At 43.0% G+C, this 19,740-nt stretch overlaps 5 protein-coding genes across 5 annotated transcripts in view; 3 read left to right on the top strand and 2 right to left on the bottom strand.

Moving 5' to 3' along the window:
* The window catches only part of LOC131267195 (protein naked cuticle homolog), a 65,967-nt gene extending 62,781 nt beyond the window's left edge, over positions 1–3,186 (top strand). The window contains exon 6 of the mRNA XM_058269994.1: positions 70–3,186. Coding sequence (XP_058125977.1) covers positions 70–1,006 — 937 coding nt within the window. The 3' untranslated portion in view covers positions 1,007–3,186. The remainder of the gene's footprint in view (positions 1–69) is intronic.
* A 2,314-nt stretch (positions 3,187–5,500) lies between these two features.
* Positions 5,501–6,367, top strand: LOC131266810 (protein ref(2)P-like). Its single transcript, XM_058269457.1, has 2 exons — positions 5,501–5,785; positions 5,881–6,367. Exons 1-2 carry the CDS (start codon positions 5,608–5,610, stop codon positions 6,216–6,218), a joined length of 516 nt encoding a protein of 171 aa, XP_058125440.1. The 5' UTR covers positions 5,501–5,607; the 3' UTR covers positions 6,219–6,367.
* A 6,138-nt stretch (positions 6,368–12,505) lies between these two features.
* On the top strand, positions 12,506–13,898 carry LOC131266809 (acyl-coenzyme A diphosphatase NUDT19-like). The gene is made up of 3 exons (XM_058269456.1): positions 12,506–12,642; positions 12,710–13,270; positions 13,352–13,898. The coding sequence occupies exons 1-3, from the start codon at positions 12,544–12,546 to the stop codon at positions 13,775–13,777; spliced, it is 1,086 nt and encodes a 361-aa protein (XP_058125439.1). The 5' UTR covers positions 12,506–12,543; the 3' UTR covers positions 13,778–13,898.
* On the bottom strand, positions 13,863–15,272 carry LOC131266808 (acyl-coenzyme A diphosphatase NUDT19-like). The gene is made up of 3 exons (XM_058269455.1): positions 15,046–15,272; positions 14,423–14,986; positions 13,863–14,355 (listed from the first exon to the last, which is right to left on the bottom strand). Exons 1-3 carry the CDS (start codon positions 15,142–15,144, stop codon positions 13,930–13,932), a joined length of 1,089 nt encoding a protein of 362 aa, XP_058125438.1. The 5' UTR covers positions 15,145–15,272; the 3' UTR covers positions 13,863–13,929.
* Positions 15,273–16,275: 1,003 nt separating this feature from the next.
* On the bottom strand, positions 16,276–19,474 carry LOC131266807 (protein ref(2)P-like). Its single transcript, XM_058269454.1, has 3 exons — positions 19,136–19,474; positions 18,407–18,842; positions 16,276–18,344 (listed from the first exon to the last, which is right to left on the bottom strand). Exons 1-3 carry the CDS (start codon positions 19,290–19,292, stop codon positions 16,667–16,669), a joined length of 2,271 nt encoding a protein of 756 aa, XP_058125437.1. The 5' UTR covers positions 19,293–19,474; the 3' UTR covers positions 16,276–16,666.
* Between the last annotated feature and the right edge of the window lie 266 nt (positions 19,475–19,740).

The raw sequence follows: 19,740 nt of genomic DNA, 5'->3' as shown, positions 1-19,740 counted from the left end.
CCTACTTTTTATTGAGACAAATAATACCAAAAATGTAATATTTCTGTGTTTTTTTTACTTCGCCAATAGAAAGGAACACCGATTGGCCCTAGCGACAACGGCCGGTGCTACGGCGGCCATCCGTTCCTCTTCCCATCCGGCTCCGGTAAAGCTCAGCACGGCCCTACTCAACCAGCAGTACCCGAATCTCTCGGCCGAACAGAAGCTGACACGCTCGATCAACCAGGTCGAACAGTGGCTCGATCATCGCAGTCCGAAGGTGCTACTTTCGAAGGTAAAACTGGCCGACGACAACACGATGCAGCTGGTGGCAGCTACGCGAACAACCGGCCATAGCAATACCACCACACCGGGAAAACCCACGGTAGCGCTGAAACGGTCGAAGAGCAAGGAGGAACTAATCCCCCCACAGGGCAACGATAACCGGAATGCACTTACCGGAGACCTGCTGCTGCTGGAGAATCTAAAGATAAGCGAAGACATCGCCGAAATTGCGGTCGTTACACCGAAGAAGGTGTACAACAAGGAGTCACTGATCGCGTCCGCAACGAAGAAGAACATCAAGACACACCATCAGCGCACGACGGAAGTAAGCACCGCGGCGCAGAAGGGATTAGCGGCGGCGACCAAAACCGACCAGGTTTTGGTACAGCTTCAGTACGGCTCCGTGCCGGTCAATGCCGATCCAAGCGAGTGCGAGAACCTCATCCGCATGTCGGATGACGGTGAGGACGAACTGTCGTTACCCCAACCGTCCGCCTCGGCACGTCCGCAGCAGTCCCAGTCACCACATCATCACCAGCAGCAATCCCAATCGCAACCCCAATCACCGCAACATAGTCAGCAACAGTCACAGCAGCAGCGTTACTGCGGGACGGCCGCGGCAAGTGGGGCACATTCCGTTTCGTCTGCTTCGGCCACCTCAACGACGGCCGTCCATCGGTACGTGCATGAGCACATTCACCACCATTATCACCACTTTGAGAACGATCCGGACGAGTCCTGATCTTGGTGGTATCTTCCGGGCCGCATCGGAAGCAGCCGCAGTCCAATTCATGCCCTACCCGGCCCCTGGTTGGCTCTCAGCGAGCCACCACCAGCTGGTGGGCTTCATCCACCACCGCCACCGTGATCGTTAGTGGTCACCACCCATCGATTACCGCAACGTTGCCGATCGTCGTCCTCCGGGTGGTTCTGTTGCTTTTAGCTCCATTGTCACGCACACACACACACACACACACAAACACACACTCTCTCTCTCTCTCCCTATCTCTCTCTAAACAACACATTCGCTCTAGCTGTACTTAAGAATCTCATCACCTCTATCTACTAGCTGCACGAAACAAAACAAAAATCAACTGCCAAAAACAACGCATGAAGCGTGTGTCGAGTTTAGCCGGTGAAATTACAAGCCCATTGTTAGAACGTACAAATGATGTAAATTCAATCGTTAAAAACAATTAAAAATCCACATAAAAACCTGACACGTTAAACTATATAGCTCCGATCCGCCGATCGTGTGTGTACTCTTCATTGGTTTTTTTTTGTGGTTTTGTATGGAGCTGGGTGGTCTTTATGATAGTTCTAAGACGAAGGGGATGATCATTGTAAAACTTGTGTATACGCACGTAGAAAAGTACTACTTAGGGTACTGTGAGCTGACACGACTCCGAAGTGTTGTACAGACATAGCATATAAGCACCATTACGCCACAAGCAGTCGCTTTACGCTTGGGGCAGTCGAGGAAAAGAATCTTCTGGCCGCGGCGTGTTGAGGGAAGTGCATAAGTATTGCTAATAATTATTGCCTAGTGCTAGTACTATTTATTTTGTTAGTTGGAACCAAATCATCGAACTAGGTAGAGGGGAACAACAGTTGGGCCCACAAGAGTACGGGGAGAGAAGGCTACACACATAAGCTCGCGTTATATCTTGCACGATCCTTTTGTTTCTGCATTACAACCGTGTTTTCATACTCTCGCTCTTCCAACATGTCTCAGACCCGTTAATCATCTCATTGACTAGACTTTCTTCTATTTTATGTTCTAATTTCCATCATTCACTGCATTCACTGAACAATCCCCTGTTCCCTCATGACGTCTGTACATAGAATATAGATTAAAACCATCATCAACCCGGTAGCGGAAGTGCAGTTGAATAATGATGATTAGAGGAAGATCAATGGGGGAAAAGGGAGAACAAGAAAACGAAACTTACAAGACTGATTTCATGTTATTAAATCGTAATAATGAATGTTTGTTTGTGCCCTGTCTATTATTTTATCCAACCCTTTCTTCTTATTCAGCTGTTAGTTTTTTTTATAATCTTACGACTTTACTATCCATAAAAAACCAACACGAACAAACTGTATCTTTAATTAGAAACAAACCCACCCCGGTTTTTTTTAAACTACCTACATGGCCATTTAACAAACTATTTCGACGCTTGGTTTCCAACAAAAAATATATTAGAATTGAAAAGAGCGACAGCGGATCAAAAACAAAACGATCAGCAATTTTAAGTACTATGTTTAAGGCAAAACTTAGCTCATAGCTTAGAATCAAAATTATTAAACGGGTTTTGGAGGCAACATTTAATACTATACGGGAATTGTAAACGTGACGAAATTTACAACGAACACTCGGTTCATCGTTCCAGAGGGTGTTTTTTTACTTTTGTTACAACATTTATCAGAACGTTTAGAATATCTATCTGAAAAAAGGGAAAATTAATTTCACCCACCTGCCAATGAAATGGTATACAAACTCGCCGCTTCCGAAGGGTGTTTTTTTTTTCAACATTTGGCATACGTTACCAGCATATTGGTTACAACGACGAGATATACGGCCATTATGACTAAAACAAATACAAACGACTAATGATTTTCGATAGTATATTGCAGAGGGAAAGACAGGAAGTAAGATTTCGGAAAAAGAGGGCTGAAGAAATGTATCTACGCGAGTATCATATTAGAATTTGTCACCTAATCGAAAGCTTTGCCTGGACAAGAAACAAACAGAAACACAAATAGTATTGCCGCTTACGTCGCCGTGGTGCATGTGCGAAAACATTAAAATTACATGCTTACAATTGGCCTGAGCACGGGAAACTCCGCTATAAATTACTACAACAATAACTATCCGCAAGCAAAATTACATTTCCATTAGTAAACTGTTCCAATGTTTCACCTTTAGCCTCCACTTTATTTTTTATTGAATTATTACAATTCTTTCTGTCCACTTTTATAATCGTGTCTGTCTGGTTATGGTTTAGTATGAATGAGTGAGAATGTGCGCTTGTAGGATTTATATTAGTTTAAGGTTTATTTATTACAACTATGTCGAAATGAAACCCTTACGTTTCAAATCCCTCGAAGTGCAGCAAAACGGACTTTATTCGATTTTTCTTTTCGAGGCGTACGCAGAATAAGGTTAAGCACACAGGAGTTTGTTCCACTATACCGGTCGTAAATGCATACACACACAAACACAACGATAATAGCATATAAACGCGAATGCAATAAAATTAAAGAACGGTGTTTTCCTTCATTTACTAAGGAATGCAAATATAACATGACATAAATTGTTTGAGTACCCTGGTGTTTGATATCACAAAAGTGCCAAGCTGAAACTAAATGCTAAATAAGCGATGATTCTCGACATATAATCGTAAATAAGAAATCCGAAAAGATAATTGAAAGAAATGAGACCTCGGCTTATTTCATTCAGGTTTTTTTTTAAATTGATTTTGACTACATACAATTTATCTGCATTCAATATTCTTCCACCGAAAGTTTGCCGACCACTGAACTAGAGCTTTTTCCAATTGTTTACCTTCGATGTCCATTCGATCAGCTGTTGCGCTTCGTATGGCAACGGATGAACCTCGTTATTTTTGTTGATGTTCACGCACGTCACTTTCGCCGCAGGTGATAATGATCCCACCCTACGAACACAAATGTTATCATCAAGGCACTGATGATCACCCTGATGGAATGAAACAACATTTTGAACAGAGCGTAAAATCGAGTGCAAAAGGTCTGCGTTGAGCTTACTTGCAGGTAGCAAACAACAAAAAAAAAAAAAAACAGTCAACGACAACGATATTTTGCCCCACTATAGAAGGTATATGATTCTCCGCCATCTCCTTGACGAAATGCCGTTTGTTTATGTTTCGGCAACAGAAAAAGCGTTTGAAATAATAATCGATAATGACGGAGTTTGATATGAATACATATGAACGACGGATATGAATTACATTTGTGAAGTGTAGAAATAAGTAGTAAAGCCGCTGGTCTCGCTTCATGTCAATGTAGAGCTCGTGTTACGCTTATTTGCATTTCTCTTCCAACAGTTTTTCACCACTTTTATTCTTCTTCCAAATCCCGTTGAAGCTTCGGATTTTGAACAAAATGTTAGTTCGTAACAATACGCAATTTACTTACTTCTACGGCAAGACACACCAAATGATGTAAAGTCACCAACCAAAAGTCGGTTGAGGGACCACCTTTTTTTTTTTTTTTTTTTGGTCTCATTGTCCACGCCTATGACAGAATCGGGGAGATTCATGACAGAACCATGAAAGATTCATGAAGATTCATTAAGGTTTCGAAAAATTCATTAAGCTTTGAATATTCGAATCCGCAAAGATTCATGAATCCATCTGAATGAATCTTAGGTAAAAGATTCATATGAATGAATCTCGCCAAAAGATTCATTAAGCACAACACTATCTAATACCCTTATGTCCTCCTAAGATCTGCTTAAAAGTAAAAAACAAATATAACATTCGCTTATGGACGCAGAGACGCAACATGTGTGTGGATCGCGGTGCTAGTTCATTGCGTTGGAAATACACGCCGCGTGATGTCTTCCTCCGCACGAGTAGAAGCAAGACCGAATACAAAAATTAGAGCGAGGGATCCGCGCGCTGATCATTTTTAGTTGGGTTCTCGACAAACAAAACACCCGATGACCTCCCTGACGAAATCTACGACCAAGACAAAAACATGCCCCGCGTTACGTTGCTACTTGCAAGTACATTAAATGAGGAGAGTGTATATGTATGGGAAATATCGCACATTTTCCCGCGTTGTTCACCATTACCCGACTAACAAAATTGCTCTGATCAGATTGGTCGCACACTTACATAATAGGCAAGTTGATCATGCCTATTTTGCACGCGACGTTATGCTCTGTTCATAGATTCCATCAGAGTGATCAACAGAGCTCTGTTCATAGAATTTAGGGTAGGGCACTTTGTATATCGCGGGGTATGCAAAACGATTTGTCGTAGTTTACCATGATCAGGGCCCTGATGAGAGAAATTTTGTTGGTCGGGTAGTGAGGTTGGTGGCAGTATTCTGACGCATGCGATATTATCGTTCACTAGTATTTCTGCTATTTTTAAAACTAAGAAAAAGTAAAAATCACAATCTCGAGATCATCGCATACGACGATCTCTGATACCAACCTGATTTCCTGAAAGGAAGCTGTTATTATTTGCTGGGACTGTGTGGTGTAGTAGGGTCCAAAGTGTCGGTAGTTAGTGAAGTTTTTTCGTGCAGTGTTTTTACAGAATCTCACATATTTCGTCAACAATTCACATCATGCCAAAATCAGCAAAACTGAAATCATTAAAGATTAGCATCCGCTTTGGAAATCAAGACAAAAATTTCCTATTGGATGGTGAAGAAGTTTGCAACAACATCAACGGGGTGAAGCAGTTTTGCTTTTACCGGTTCCCGCTTTTGGTACATGATAAAAATCTAAGGATGTTCTGGATCGGTAAGTAGAAATGCTTGGATTCAAAAGTTGCTTGATATTACCCCAATGCTTACCTTGATATTACAATTTTATGTTTCCATTTTCCGATCGATCAGATCAACACAACGATGAGATATGCTTGATAACTGACAGCGATTATTCTGCCTTCGTGCGCGCGGCGGACAACACAATAGGTCATCTATTCGTCGAAGGAAAGGCGCCTGATAATGAAGATCTTCCACAGCACACGACTGTTAGCTGTGATGTTTGCGATCAAATGGTTGTAGGTCACCGGTACAAATGCCTTATTTGCCCCGATTATGACCTGTGCATGACGTGCGAGGCGCAGTACCGCCATAAGGACCACGTTATGTTACGCATCCCTCGTCCAATAGATATGCTGAAGAAGTACCTTCCCCAGCTAACAGATGGGATACCCTGGCAGAGGAAGTAATGGGTTCGACCACGAAAGTAACACTGAACCGTGCTATCGGTATCTTCTGTCGCTTTCTCACCCACGCAGGTTGTACCCCCATTCCCCGAGAGCGTTGATCATGTAGAACACTTGTGAGCGAAGTCCATATAAATAAAACGACTTTAACTCGGTTCACTCCCGAGTCCTTCTGTGACGTCACAGGCTTTCTACTCTTTCTCTTTCACGCCTCACTTCCCCACTGCCGTTTGTTCTTCTACCCTCATTTTTTTTCTTCTTAGCGTAACGACCGTCTTGTGTGTCCGTTAAGGGTTTACTAGACTTGTTCACTTTGTGTAGGTGGGTAGCCAGTTCTCTCGCACAGGGGAGGGTCCGGTCCCGGTTGGGATTCGAGCCCACATCGTCAGAGTGGTGTTCTCCAGCGTTCATTGGCCGATTGTCTAACCGACGCTACCACCCGGCTGTCACGAACCTTTAATTTCATTCTAGTCAAATAAAAGCGCGTGTTTTTAAAAAATCGCTACGATAATTTATTCAAAGTGTATCATACACCAGTGTATACAGTATTGCACTCATAATATTATTTAACTACTTATCCTTCAGCTCTACCTCGATCAAGATTACGCATCTCCATCTCTGATCGTAAGAGTTTGTCTTTAATATGCTGCAAGGTCGCTTCTTTATCTTGATGTAATTCCTCCCTCACCTGTTGTCTGCGCCAGCTTATACCTTAATAACATTACTTTAGCACTTCATCGCTTGAGTACACTTTCAAGTTTCCAAAATTACACATTTCAAGATAGTTAGGTTGAATAACGACTTTGATAGCAGCAACAACTTCGTATAAACTCTTCGTATTGCTTACACAATTTGCAATCCAACATGCAGATAGCATGATAGTAGATAGGCAACTGTCACAGACTCGCTCATAGTTCACTAACAGGCGAGAGGGCACTTTGAGCGAAACGGACCGCGATACTCGAAATTTCGATCGTACAGATACTAACTCCCAAAAAAAGGAGAAAGAAAAATGTTTGTAGAATGTTCGAAAGGGAAGACGTGACGAATTCTGAATTTGAGTGAATTCGCTCTTTGAGCGAGGTTCTGTCAACGGGGAATCGATGGAACGAGAGAATCGAACATGGGAAAGCAATACACTGAAAATGTTCTCCAATGTACTCGTGTTGTTCACGTCTCACCCTTGTAGTAGTATGGAGTAGTATACTGGGCACTAGTATGGATGCATACAAACATTGTGAACCCTGAACAAATCGACTCGATAGCTCAATAAATTGTTGAAATTTTTCTAACTCAGCTCGTTGGTGTGAGCTTAAGTGCTTAATTTTTACCTTTGGACCTATTTTTTATCAAAATTTGCATTCAAACAAGAAAAGTAATTATATAGACATTTGCAAAATTATTTGAAACATTTTAATTGATTAAAAAAGGCAGAATTTTTAACATAAAAGATAACTTATAATTAAATTTACAACTTTGTCGAAGATTGCAAACTTAAAAATTGTGTATTCAAGAAAAAATAATGCATGACCATCTTGCATTGAAAATTTACGCTGTATATTTTGTCTGCGTAAGGTGTCTGTTTTTCGAAGGAAAATTAGCTTTAAGTGTTTAAGGGTGTTCACAGACGGCGTCAAAGTCCTCTCCGAACGAAACTCCTGACCTACTGTCCTTTTTTGCTAGTTGCTTCTACGTTACTTATATCTTCGTGCTTTTCACGCAATCAAAATATGTTCACTAAAAGGCACTGATTTTGAATTTGTAATCCACCCACAAACATGTACATCTGGAATTCTGATGCTGATCAATGAATGATAATTAAATGACAAAAAATAAGTTTACCTTTTAACTTTTCAGGGTTCCAGATGAGTCATCAGAAGGTTACGAGATGAAGCGTGCACAACGGCTACGTTGACAAACGGTAGGCAGAGAGAATAGATGTGTTGGTTTCTTATAAGATTTTTCTCCGAAAAGTTTGAAAAAATTACGAAGCTTTCGCCGGTACCTCGGCAATTGATCTGTTATAGGAACCTGAAAGAAAAGCTCGTCGATAGAGCACTTGTCCGCGACACTGGATGTATAAAGTTGCCGACCCCTGGATTAGAGCCGACCCCTTTTTCGATTGTTTACCTTCGAAGTTCATTCGATCAGCTGCCCCACCAACATTTCGCTATGGAAAATGACCGCTGCTTTTCTGTGAAGTGTTCGGCTACTTTTCCTATTAAAGCAGCTCCGTTCATTTCTGATGCAGCACCGGAGTTCATGAAATAATTGAAGCGTATGAAATAATTAATGAAATAATTCAACAAATTTAAGCATTGTTTTGAACCTTTGCAAAAAAATGTGAAAAAATTCAAAAAACATTTCACAACTCTTGTTCCGTTTGTTTCTCTTTCTTCTGTTCTGTTCTGCCTTTCTCGTTCTGCTGCCTCGCTCCCCTCTGCGGTCCTATTGTAACCTCCTGATGTGTTCTGCTCGCCTGGTAGCAGGTGTTCCGCCGTTCCTTCGGCTTTGGGAGTTGATATGTTGCCTGAGGGTGAAAGATGTATATATTTGTCTTTGTTATTAAAGTTTTTACTTACCATTTGATTCTGCCAGTCCGAAGCGTGTGGGGTGTTAATCTCGAATTGTTCCAGTAGTCCACCGAGAATCTTGTACACCCTCGGGTTTAACTAGGGTTTTCTTTGACCGCTTTGGTGTTTGCGTGACAGTACACGCACGCGTCGCTTGTGTATCAACGTGTGTATAACGCACGCGCGTTGACCTTGTAAATAGAACCGCTAACAAGAACCAGCTGATTCTTGTTTTGCCACACTGGTGTGGCGACAACCGATCGCACCGTATGATTATGTTTGTGATATTTTCGCGCAACATTAAATAAACATATGCGCATGGAATTTCTTTGTGTTATCATTACAGTTGTTCGTCACATTTTTAACATGTAATACAGCGTTTTACAGCTCACCTAGCAACCGGGGCAGTGTATGTAGAACATCAAGAATGATAGCCTACTGCAGAGTATTTGATGTAGAATAGCAAAACCCACAAGTGGCAACACAAACGGGTTAGTAGAAAAATCATCACTTTCTAGGATCTACCAGAATGAAAGTTGACGCATGGATGTTTGAAGTAGAGACGACCAGTTGAAAGGTACAGGATAAGGTAGGCTATGATCGCTTTTTCGCATCAGAAAACGAGCGCGAATCACAACAATCCTCGCAAAAGTATGTTTTCGACCGGAAAGCGATTTTCCCCTACTTTTACCTGCACCCCTCAACTGGTCGTGCCTACTACAAACATCCACGCGACAACTTTCATTCTGGTAGATCCTAGAAAGTGATGGATATTCTACTTACCGGTTTGTGTTGCCACTTGTGGGTTTTGCTATTCTACATCAAATACTCTGCAGTAGGCTATCATTCTTGATGTTCTACATACACTGCCCCGGTTGCTAGGTGAACTGTAAAACGCTGTAAAAGGTACTAAAATATGACCGCAAAATGTTTGATTTAAATTTCAATACAAACTGGCGCTAGGCGCAGTGTACTGCCTTCGTCATTAACATTGACCAAGCGACTAAGTTGCATGTTTTTTGTGTAACATGTGCTTTATACGTTAAGAACATGCAAAACGAAAGAACGGAGCAAAGAACAATACGAATGATCAAAGATGTACTTTTTCCTCCACGAACTTTGGTTCATACCTAGCTTGCAATATGTTACAGATAAAAAATTACTTTTACAAAGATAGGCCATGCCAAAATCTGGTTAAAAATAATTGCACAGCTTACCCACATCCACTACATCCAACTGCAAGTTGCAATGATTTTTTTCAGATTTAGATGTCGCATCGCATTTTTCATTGCTTAGCGTTTGATTGTTTCATGAGATTACGTCTTTTGGAAACTAGTAAAGATCTACACACAGATCTATAAACCAATTGGAGACAGCATTCGGAAGCAACGGATAAAAATCTAGCTCTTATCAAAAGCGACTTTTGTGTGCAAAATGCGCTCCAACATCTTCTTCCGCCGGAAACATAATCGTTTCTCAGCATAAGGTGAAATCATGTATTGACAGTTTAAAAGAGAGCAGGTTAATGGCACTCCTTAGTCAAAATGCATTCGTTGTTTAATGCTGGTAACCCTAATATAAATACATAAACTCGTGTAGCAACTGCTCAGGTGGATAGAAAATTAACCACTACCGGACAAAGATTACCGTTACTTTGTAATTAACCTTTGAACTGAGAAACACGGCCTTAACGTTTGCATTAAAAAATAGACAAATTTCGTCGGCGATAAGAAAAAAGTCAACCCAGTATATTGAATAAAGTAAATTTTATTGTAAGATTAAGATTTTAGTACTTTCAAAATAACTTCCGACGGCCAGTTGGCCTTAGCCGAAACTTTGGCTTAGCCAACCAAACCAACCATGTAGGAATGTTTTCAGTTGCTGTAAATGTTTTTTTCGATTGGTTGTAGTTGATAGGCATGAGCAAGGTGAGCAGTGTGGGATATTTCAATTATATTTGACCCATTCAACTCCTCCGATCCTCTTTACGCATGATTTACTGTGGCTAGGTATGTCCAAACCACTGAATCGTCTTTATCGTGTTTTCTGATAAAGTGGATTTATTCCGGAAGACACTGCACACTGTACACTTCTCCATACGCTGGAAGTCTTGACAGGAAGAACAGCGACTTTGGGCAAATCCTTCTCGCTGATTTTCACTTTTAAAATTTATTATATTTAAAAAAAAAAAAAAAAATCGCTTTAAAAATACTGTAACAAGCTTCAACAGTAATATAAAATACTAGGCTTTTTTACCACTTGTCGCCATCTGGTTTTAAATAATCGTTGGTCACGTGGTCCGCTATTAAGCAGGATGTTTAACACACAATCAAACGTAGATGGTTGTTGTCAAACTTGTTTTAAATTTAAACGAAATGCTACTCTTTAATTTCCTTTTAACAGAAAGTTGCTAACGTGTTCCGTTTTTTCATTGGTTAAAATTTGTCTCATATTTTAAATGCCAACGTTATTGTAATATTCCCGAAATGCAAACGTTCGTCACTAATCAAGATTTAATCGGTATAAGGACAGTCTATGTCGATTATGTTGGACCTCTTTCACGCCCGAAGATAAAACTCGAAAAAGAATTCTATATTTCAAATATCAAATGGCGAACATGAATCCTTAGCATCAAACACCTCGCAATAGTTGGCGTTCGAGATCATTGATTCAAATGATCAATGTATCGCTGGGATATATTTTTGATGTTTTAAATATAATGGACACACTTTATGAATAGCCGATCATATGTTAGTTTGATATGCATTCGTTTATTCACAGGTGTAAAACGTGCAGCGGTAGCAATGGTAGCAACTGCGGGAGAAGATTAAAAATTGATTGCGGGAGAAAAAAATATCGCATCCACCCTTCTTAGAACATAACTTGAGCCAGCAACTAGCAAACTTGTAATTTGTTTTTCCAACGCTGTAATTGCTGACATGCATGTGCATGTGCATGCGCAAACAGATCGTTCCGAGCTAACAGATAAATATCATCAATAAATTGAATAATATTTGTCTATTTTCTCGTTGTCATTATAGGTATGTAACACTTATACGAATTTGTAATAACGTAAATGAAAACATACCAACATATAGAAATTCTGTCGAAGGATTCTTTATTCTATCGAGTGTTGCTTTGAAGAGACCGCACGAGAATGCTTCGAATGCTTTTGAAATCATACATTTTGGATCATCTAAAACACAATCATTTCTGAGGCGATTGAGATGATATAAATATTATTGCATAGGTATTTAGTGGAACTATCTTTTGTCTGAATGATGCACTTGGCTAGAAATAACCATTAAGGAGCAATTTTGTTTTATTTCTTCTCTTTATTGTGCATCGATAATAGATTTGAAAGCGTCAATGTTGTTTACATTGGAAAATGTTCTACCGTTGGTGGCAGCGCTGGTGCCGGTAAATAAACTTTCCGTTCAAACTGTAACGGTTTATGCTTTGCATCCGTCGCTTTATTTCATTTTTCATGCAAAGTTTCACTCAAGAGCGGGTTGAAAAATTTCGGCGCTGCAGCGCGAATGCGACGGAGCATAAGTCAGTCGCTTCGTCTCGCTCCGATCCACGGGGATAGGCCTGAGTTCATTCAAAATTGGTAGTAGGGTGATGTGCTCCGCATGGCAACGGATGAACCACGTTAAGTTTGTTGATGTTCACGCACGTCACTTTCGGCGCAGCCAGCGATGATGTAAGTCATACACAGTGGATGGATGTAAACAACATTGCGGCGTACGAAAATGATGCGTAAATTTGCGAAATACTGGCGTGATTCGGCCACCTTAGTCGTATTGGCACGCAACAAACCAGCGACAACTAATGAAAAATATAACTATAAGGTAAAGTACTTCCTTTCGCTACGTACCAGGAGCGAATTTAATGGTGGTTCCAACACGTTCCCTGTAGGTGCTTACGTTTAAGCGCACGGAAAAAACTTCCTTCATGCCGAGCAGTGTCGTCTTTCCCGGCGGTGGTTTCGATCGGCAGGATGGGGCACTAGAATGGACAAACTTCTTCGAACAGCGTGGCGTTAACACCGATCGGCTTAAAAGTCTCACGCAGGTGACCGGCCCGCGACCGTACATCTTCCAAACAGAAAGCGACGATCAAGTCGACCGAAACATTTCGCTCCGGTTGTGTGCGCTTAGGGAAGCATTCGAAGAGCTTGGTATTTTGCTGGCCGGACCGGTTGACGAGCTGGATGCCAGGACAGACGGTTACAGTCAGTGCTTGAAGTCGTTGGACGTGCCCAGTTGGCAGCGACGAATACACGATGGAGCCGCTTCGTTTCGTGAACTTCACAGCGAACTGGGAGTTGTTCCGGATATATTCAGTCTGTACGAGTGGTCTTGCTGGCTAACGCCTACCATGTTTCGCAAGCGACGCTTTGAGACGGCGTTCTATCTGGCGGTATTGAATGAAATTCCGTCCGTACACCCGGAAGAGCACGAGGTGGCGGAGTATCTCGTACGTTGAAAAAACAAACTCACACTCTAAATGGCTTTACGAATTTATGACCGCGCATTTACCCAATCCCTTTTCCTATAGTGGGACACACCAGCGGCCCTACTGGAAGCACACAGGGCGGAAAAGCTTTGGCTAGCGCCGCCACAAATGTATGAGCTGACCCGTCTCAGCCACCTGTACGACATCGATCAGATCGTACGGTTCGCGATCGAACGCAACCGGAAAGGCTCGACTGTGCTCTGCCCGGTACAGTACACTGTGTCCGATGGGGTTGTGTTCGTGCTACCCGGTGATGACCTTTACCCGGCAAACTACGACTTCATTAGCAAGCATTCCGACGTGGACAAGTACAGTGAAATTACACGAGAAGAATTGCGTTCGAAAGCGAAGAGGTTACACCGTGTGGAACATCTGGGTTTGCATCATCAGGAGTACTTTCTCAACCAAATGCCTCTCGATGGGCATCTCAACTTGACGGGAGACAATGGTCACTTGGTCGGGCTTTGAAGGGGGTTTTCCCCCATGGGTGTTAGGTTGTTAAAGCTATAGGGTATTTGGTATTAAAATGAAACTAGGAGCATGAAAATGTCCCTCCAAAAACCGATTCCACACCTTGTTTATTAAAACGATACCCATAAAAAAACAATTATCCCCTAAGATCACAGCTTCGAGAGTCCGGTATTTTTCCCGCACAAATGTAGATGACCGTCCACCGGTTGACCGTTTTGCAGGTACGTTTGACTATTGATGCCTCGGTGCTCGACGCGATGCAAATTTTGTGCCAGATCCGCAAACTCCTGGGTCGAAAGGTGTACGTATTTGTTGACGTCGGCGTTGTCGGTTAGGAAATCGAAATCTTTTGGATACATATCGTCCCCCGGAAGTGTACCGACGGAACCGTCTGAAGTATTGTACATCACAGGACAGAACGGTGTCGTTCCATGGAACTTGCGTTTGGTAGCAAACTCTACCAGCACATCGATATCGTGCACGTAACTTAAACGTTCCAGTTCATAGGCCTGAGGGGGCGCTAGCCACAAGTTGCCTTCGGTGTGTGCTTCGAGCAGGGTACGAGGTGATGCCCACTGGAAAATGTGCAAATAGAACTGGATGAACTGTGCCCACAACCGTTTAAGTAACCAAATCACTGACCATGTATTCTTCCACCTCAAACTTTTCGGGAAAAACCGATGGAATCTCGTCCAGCGCTGCTAGAAAAAATGCCGTTTCGAACCGTCTCTGCGGGAAATAGGTCGGAGTGATCCACGTCGACCATTCGTACAAACCCCAGAGCTCCGGCGTTTCCCGCAACTCACTGTACAGCTCCAGAAACGACTTGCGCCCATCGTGTACGTCCTTTTGCCAGGACACCACATCGAAACCTTCCCTTGCGCGACTGAAGCCGGAACCAGTAGCCGACACCAGTTCGTTTTTGTTAGCCACCAGAAGCACTCCCAACTCCTCAAAACACTCCCGCAGCGCGCACAGCCGAACGGAAAGATTACGATCGAGCGTGTCATCGCTAGTGGTTTGCAAAATGTACGGACGGCAACCGGAAACGGTAGCTACGGAACGTACTGCAGCCTCGGGGACGTGCTGTTGCGCAAGAAGTGACAACCATTGCGGGGAGTCATCCTGCGGATCGAAAGCACCACCCGGGAAAACGATGTGGTTTGGTAGGTAACTGGTTCTTTCGGTCCGCTTGAACACCAGAACCTGCAACAATGGCAAGATACATTTTATAATGAAAAGAAAAGGATGAAAACTTTTCTCACCTTATAGTTGAATCCATCGGCGTCTCTTGCATTCCCCTCGTTGCGTGCCGCAACTATCAACGAGGCAGAGTCACGCCAATGTTTTGCGTATTTACGCATCTTTACACCGCACCACAGTTAGATTTCAATGTAACCTTGGATTGAAACACGCAAAACCATCAGCCCCGGCACACAATCTCTCTAATGTTCGAGATAAACACACATCGGTCGGAAGATAAAACCACTCAACCTAAAGCGACGGCTAGACACAGCGGTATTCGCACGAATATTCCCGCCGTCCAGCGGGAATCCCGCTGGACGACGGGAAACTCCATATGAAAAAAACGGATTTCGTTCCCGCTATGTTTAAAAAACGCGAAACTACGACCCGGCGGGAACGGACGCATTTGCTTAATTGAAACGTTTCATGAAAAGTTTCATTCGCTTGCTACAACAACGTCGGTATGGGCAACGTATATGGATGCGGCCGATGTTGTTGGAGAGAAACCAAAATGCGAGTAGTCTTCGACGCAAAATTTTGGAGGAGGAACTCAACAACACCATAAACTTTATATTTGATAATGACTCACAATTCCACTTTTACCTGCCGCCAATTTAGATCACGTAAACAAACTAAAACGTAAACAAAGCTTCACTTTGACAGATCGGACGAATAAGCTCGTTCCCGCTGGATATTTTGTCGAATCTGGGCTACTTTTTCCCGTTCCCGCCACCGGGAATTCCAGGCAAGTTTAAACAGCGGTTAAGGTTGGTGTCAACTGGAATCATGCACAGCAATCAAGAAAAATGTAAACAAACTGCATAACCAAGCCCTGCACTTCCAACTTGTTTTGGTAAGGAACGTTCTATGAACAGGGGGAGCAAGAGAAGAATGTGTTAAACATTGAAAAAAAAATCATTCCTGAAAAACAGTTTTTCGAAGCATATCCATGGGTATACGAAAACGCTAGAGTTCTTGCAAGCAAACCAGTAGAACCAGATCCAACGAATAAAGGAAATCGTCTTTGAGTGCGCCTTTCAATCAAATGCACCAGCAAACTAGATTTAGGTCTACTTTCACTTTGAAGTTTTTACGTATATGTTTAACAAAAATAGCGATAGCATGTTTGGCTAGTAGCAAATCTAACACCTTCCCAGCAAAAATCATTTCGGAGATCAACTTAACATGCAAACTTCTTTATTTTAGTCCGCAAACCGGATATTTATTTTTTTTTATTCTTCTCTTATTCATACCGAGTGGATGAGTAAAGTGAATACATGTAGGTTAGTTGAATAATAAAACTGAATAATTACAGTGTCAGTCAGTCATTAAACACACCTTGCTTAAGCCGTGCGTATGCAAAATATGCTCAATGACTAGCGCATACTGTATCTGGAACTTCAAAATACCCTTAAATCATAAAAAAAATAAAAGTTATTGAAGGCCGCAGCAACCCAACATGATGAACGTCAATAGTTAGGATTTGTCCATTCGAGTAACAACCTTAGCTGTCTTATAGAATTTAAAAAAAATGTTAAAAATTGTATTCATCATGTTTTGCTCGACCATCTGGTCTGTGTTCCCCCACCAATGCCCAATTTCTGTAATACTAAATGTATGAAACGATATCTCCCTATCGTTTTAGGACATGTTCTGCATCAGCCTATCAAGCGCACGCGGGATGTCGCCGTTCAGTGTCTCGAGCAGATGCGTCAGGCGTCCGTCGTGGTTGCTAAAACCCATCGTCATCATAGTTTGGATGGCGTGATTCACATGCGGACGTCGGCTGTACATTCGAAGAGGTACCGCCCGGGTCCGTGACATTGTAAACGCATCCGCCATGGAATTAAGCCTAGCTGGTGATGTTGTGGACGAAGGTACCGAAGTAGAGCTGGCTTGAATTCCCTTGTCCTTGGCCTCGGAGGCTTCTTTTTGCTGTTGCTGTTGTCGTTCGGTCTCTTCCTTCTGTTTAATTTCCAATAGATGCTTCTCGAGCTCCTTGGCTGCTTTCTCCAGATGGGCCTTGTAGCGATCATCCTGAACAAGTTTGTTCTTCTCCTTCTGGGAACCCTCGATCAGTTCCGAAACCTTCTTTTCAGCGCCATTTGGATCGACCGTCAATTGCTTGACCAGGTCGACCATGTTTTGGAAAGTATTTGCATAGAATTCCTCCACCTCTGGTTGTTCCTTAGGAGAGGTTTCTTTTGGAGTTTGCTTGTCATCAACTTTTTCGGGAGACGAGGCAGGTGTACCGGATGCAACCGGTACCGAAGACGTTGTGTTGATTACAGCCTGTTTTACCTCTTCCTCGCGATCGTCCGGAAGATCGACCATAATCCATGGTATCTCCAGACGGCTAGACGACGCTTGCGGTGATGCGTTCTGTTCAGCCACTTGGGCTGCTTCAATGACGTCCTCATCGTCGTCAGTCAACATCGAGGCGGAGGATGTATCCGCCGAACAATCGTCGCTCTCTGTGGCCTGCTCTTTAACTTCTTCTTCCTCCGGGACAGCATCCTGCGAGGCATTAACTACGACATTATCAGTTTCCTGCAAAGCCTTCTTGGTTACAGAAGTAATCTCAGGCGGATTATTTGTAGCGACCTTCTCCGGCTCCTCCTCTTTTGCAGAATTCTTGGAATCCGATTGGGGATCCTTTTCCTCCTCCGAAGTCTTGCGCTCAGTTTCCTTGTATGAGGAGCCCGAAGATTTTGACGCTACTTCAGCTCCAGTAGGAGGCATGGTTACCTCCAAACCCAGAACACTCAGTAGGCCCGAGACTTTTGAGCTCAAGCGATTCATTTCCTCCTCGGTGGGTAGGAACTTATTCCATTCCGGTGGTGTGTGCTTGAGAACACCATCTACCAGTCCGGTAACTACCGACCCGGTTGGGGATGTAGGTTTAGAAGAACTCTGCTGCTGTGTCCCTCCAGTTGCAGTGTTGACAGCCGACGTTGATTCTTTGGGCTCTTTCGTTGTGAATGGTTTCTCGATAGGACGTTTAACATGATAGGTGTTATGTTCCGGGCAATACACCGTTGTTGGGGTATTGCCTGATTGCTTACTTTGTGCACCATGTTTTAAAAACCCAGCGATGTTACTGCGAGCGGATGAAACTTGTTTTTCCCTGGGGCGCTTCGGTTGGTCGCGCATTTTGGAGGATGCTCCGACATCAGCCTTACTCATTGATTGTTGCTTATGCTTTCCTTGACCATGGCTTTGTAGTTTTGGTTTTCCATGAGCCAAATGGGATTCTTTGGCAGTCATCGAGCGCGTTACTTTGAAAGTCAGTTCGCGTGGACCCCAGCCATGGATTTTACTGCATAAGAAATAGAGTAAAATATGTAATAAAATTAAAATATCAAGTAGAAAAACACTTACTCATCATCTTTGTCAATCTCCACCCCGTTGCCATTGCCGTTTGCTTCGGTATCGTTTGTGCCTGATATAAGAAGATCAATTTTTTTCGCGTAACGTCCCATCCTCTCAATCCAAGCCGAAACCCTGATGGCATCACCACGGCTCTGCGTGGTCTTCGTCGACCGCGGGAAGCGAACCATCATATGGTCCTTGTGGCGATGCTTCGACTCGCAAGTCATGCACAGGTCATAATCGTCGCACATAAGGCATTTGTACCGATGGCCCACAATACCCTGCTCACACTCATCACATTGGATACCGGGGTGTTCCGCGCCGGGATCTACCGCTGTCTCATCAGTTGCTTCAACATACAGACGGACTTTTTCATTTTCCGTTGCAAGCATGAAGCTACGAAAGTCAACCTCTTTTACGACGCTTATCTCATCGCCATCTTGATCTAACCATTTTTCCAGACGTTGGAGTTTAAAAGAAAACAGCAGAAGTAGGAGTTAAGAAAGAGAGTTAAAAATAGATACATCGCAGCAGGTTCAGTGCGGTGCACCTCCGTGGGGGGAGTTTTGTGTCATAGTGTGGGTGCGATTTTAGAAAGATGCTGTATGCATTTTCCAAACACGTTCGTTGCATACGACGCCATTATTACGCCGTAGCGGTGAACGGATAGTTTCATGTTTTTTGTCGCAAAACTTGCCCCCACGAAATAATGAGTCAGTTGTGACTATTTCTACATACCTTTCCAGAAGATCTTGATGCCATTTTCATTTTCCAACTGTTGGAAGCGGCTGGAGCAGAACTCCTTTACCTCAGCCAGATTCTTGCAAACATCGTCGCCGAGGAGTAAAAAATTACTCTGCCGCCCACCAACGGTGATGGTAATTTTCATCGACATGTTTAGTGTATGCCTGCGAAATTGGGACGATATTTCGGTTCCAGCACACTATTAAGAAACTTGCATCACCCTACGATGATGAGTAATCGGACGAAAACGATGAACGAGCACAATTTTTTGTTCTATTTCTTCTAGTCACGTCTGGACGAATTTTACACAGAACTTGCTTCTGGTTGGTTCGGCTGCTGACACCAGAATGAACGGTTGTTTTTCCTTGACTCGGGGTCCACACTGCAACGCGACATCCCGTTTCAAAAGTAGCCCAGTTTCTCGGGGTCCACACTACAGCGCGACGTCCCGTCACGAAACGCGACGTCGCCTGACAGACGGCCGAACTCCATACAAAAAAAAAATGTCGCACAAATCGCGCTAGTGTAGAAGCAGCGAAAAACGCGACGTCACGCTAGCTCTTGTCAAATGTCAATTCGAAACGTAAACAAACCTACAG

Source organism: Anopheles coustani, chromosome 2, assembly GCF_943734705.1.
Source record: "Anopheles coustani chromosome 2, idAnoCousDA_361_x.2, whole genome shotgun sequence".
Taxonomy (NCBI): Eukaryota; Metazoa; Arthropoda; class Insecta; order Diptera; family Culicidae; genus Anopheles; species Anopheles coustani.
Note: the sequence above shows the minus strand (reverse complement) of the source record. Positions and strands in the feature narration are given on the sequence as shown.

Excerpts from the sequence above, each read along its gene's own strand:
- LOC131266810 (XM_058269457.1), top strand. The coding sequence starts at position 5,608 with ATGCCAAAATCAGCAAAACTGAAATCATTAAAGATTAGCATCCGCTTT. Across the intron at positions 5,786-5,880 it reads TCTAAGGATGTTCTGGATCG|ATCAACACAACGATGAGATA; the intron begins GTAAGTAGAAAT and ends CCGATCGATCAG.
- LOC131266809 (XM_058269456.1), top strand. The coding sequence starts at position 12,544 with ATGATGCGTAAATTTGCGAAATACTGGCGTGATTCGGCCACCTTAGTC. Across the intron at positions 12,643-12,709 it reads ATGAAAAATATAACTATAAG|GTGCTTACGTTTAAGCGCAC; the intron begins GTAAAGTACTTC and ends CGTTCCCTGTAG. Across the intron at positions 13,271-13,351 it reads ACGAGGTGGCGGAGTATCTC|TGGGACACACCAGCGGCCCT; the intron begins GTACGTTGAAAA and ends CTTTTCCTATAG.
- LOC131266808 (XM_058269455.1), bottom strand. The coding sequence starts at position 15,144 with ATGCGTAAATACGCAAAACATTGGCGTGACTCTGCCTCGTTGATAGTT. Across the intron at positions 14,987-15,045 it reads CCGATGGATTCAACTATAAG|GTTCTGGTGTTCAAGCGGAC; the intron begins GTGAGAAAAGTT and ends CCATTGTTGCAG. Across the intron at positions 14,356-14,422 it reads TTGAGGTGGAAGAATACATG|TGGGCATCACCTCGTACCCT; the intron begins GTCAGTGATTTG and ends CACATTTTCCAG.
- LOC131266807 (XM_058269454.1), bottom strand. The coding sequence starts at position 19,292 with ATGTCGATGAAAATTACCATCACCGTTGGTGGGCGGCAGAGTAATTTT. Across the intron at positions 18,843-19,135 it reads CATCAAGATCTTCTGGAAAG|ATCAAGATGGCGATGAGATA; the intron begins GTATGTAGAAAT and ends AAAAATGGTTAG. Across the intron at positions 18,345-18,406 it reads GAGATTGACAAAGATGATGA|TAAAATCCATGGCTGGGGTC; the intron begins GTAAGTGTTTTT and ends TTTCTTATGCAG.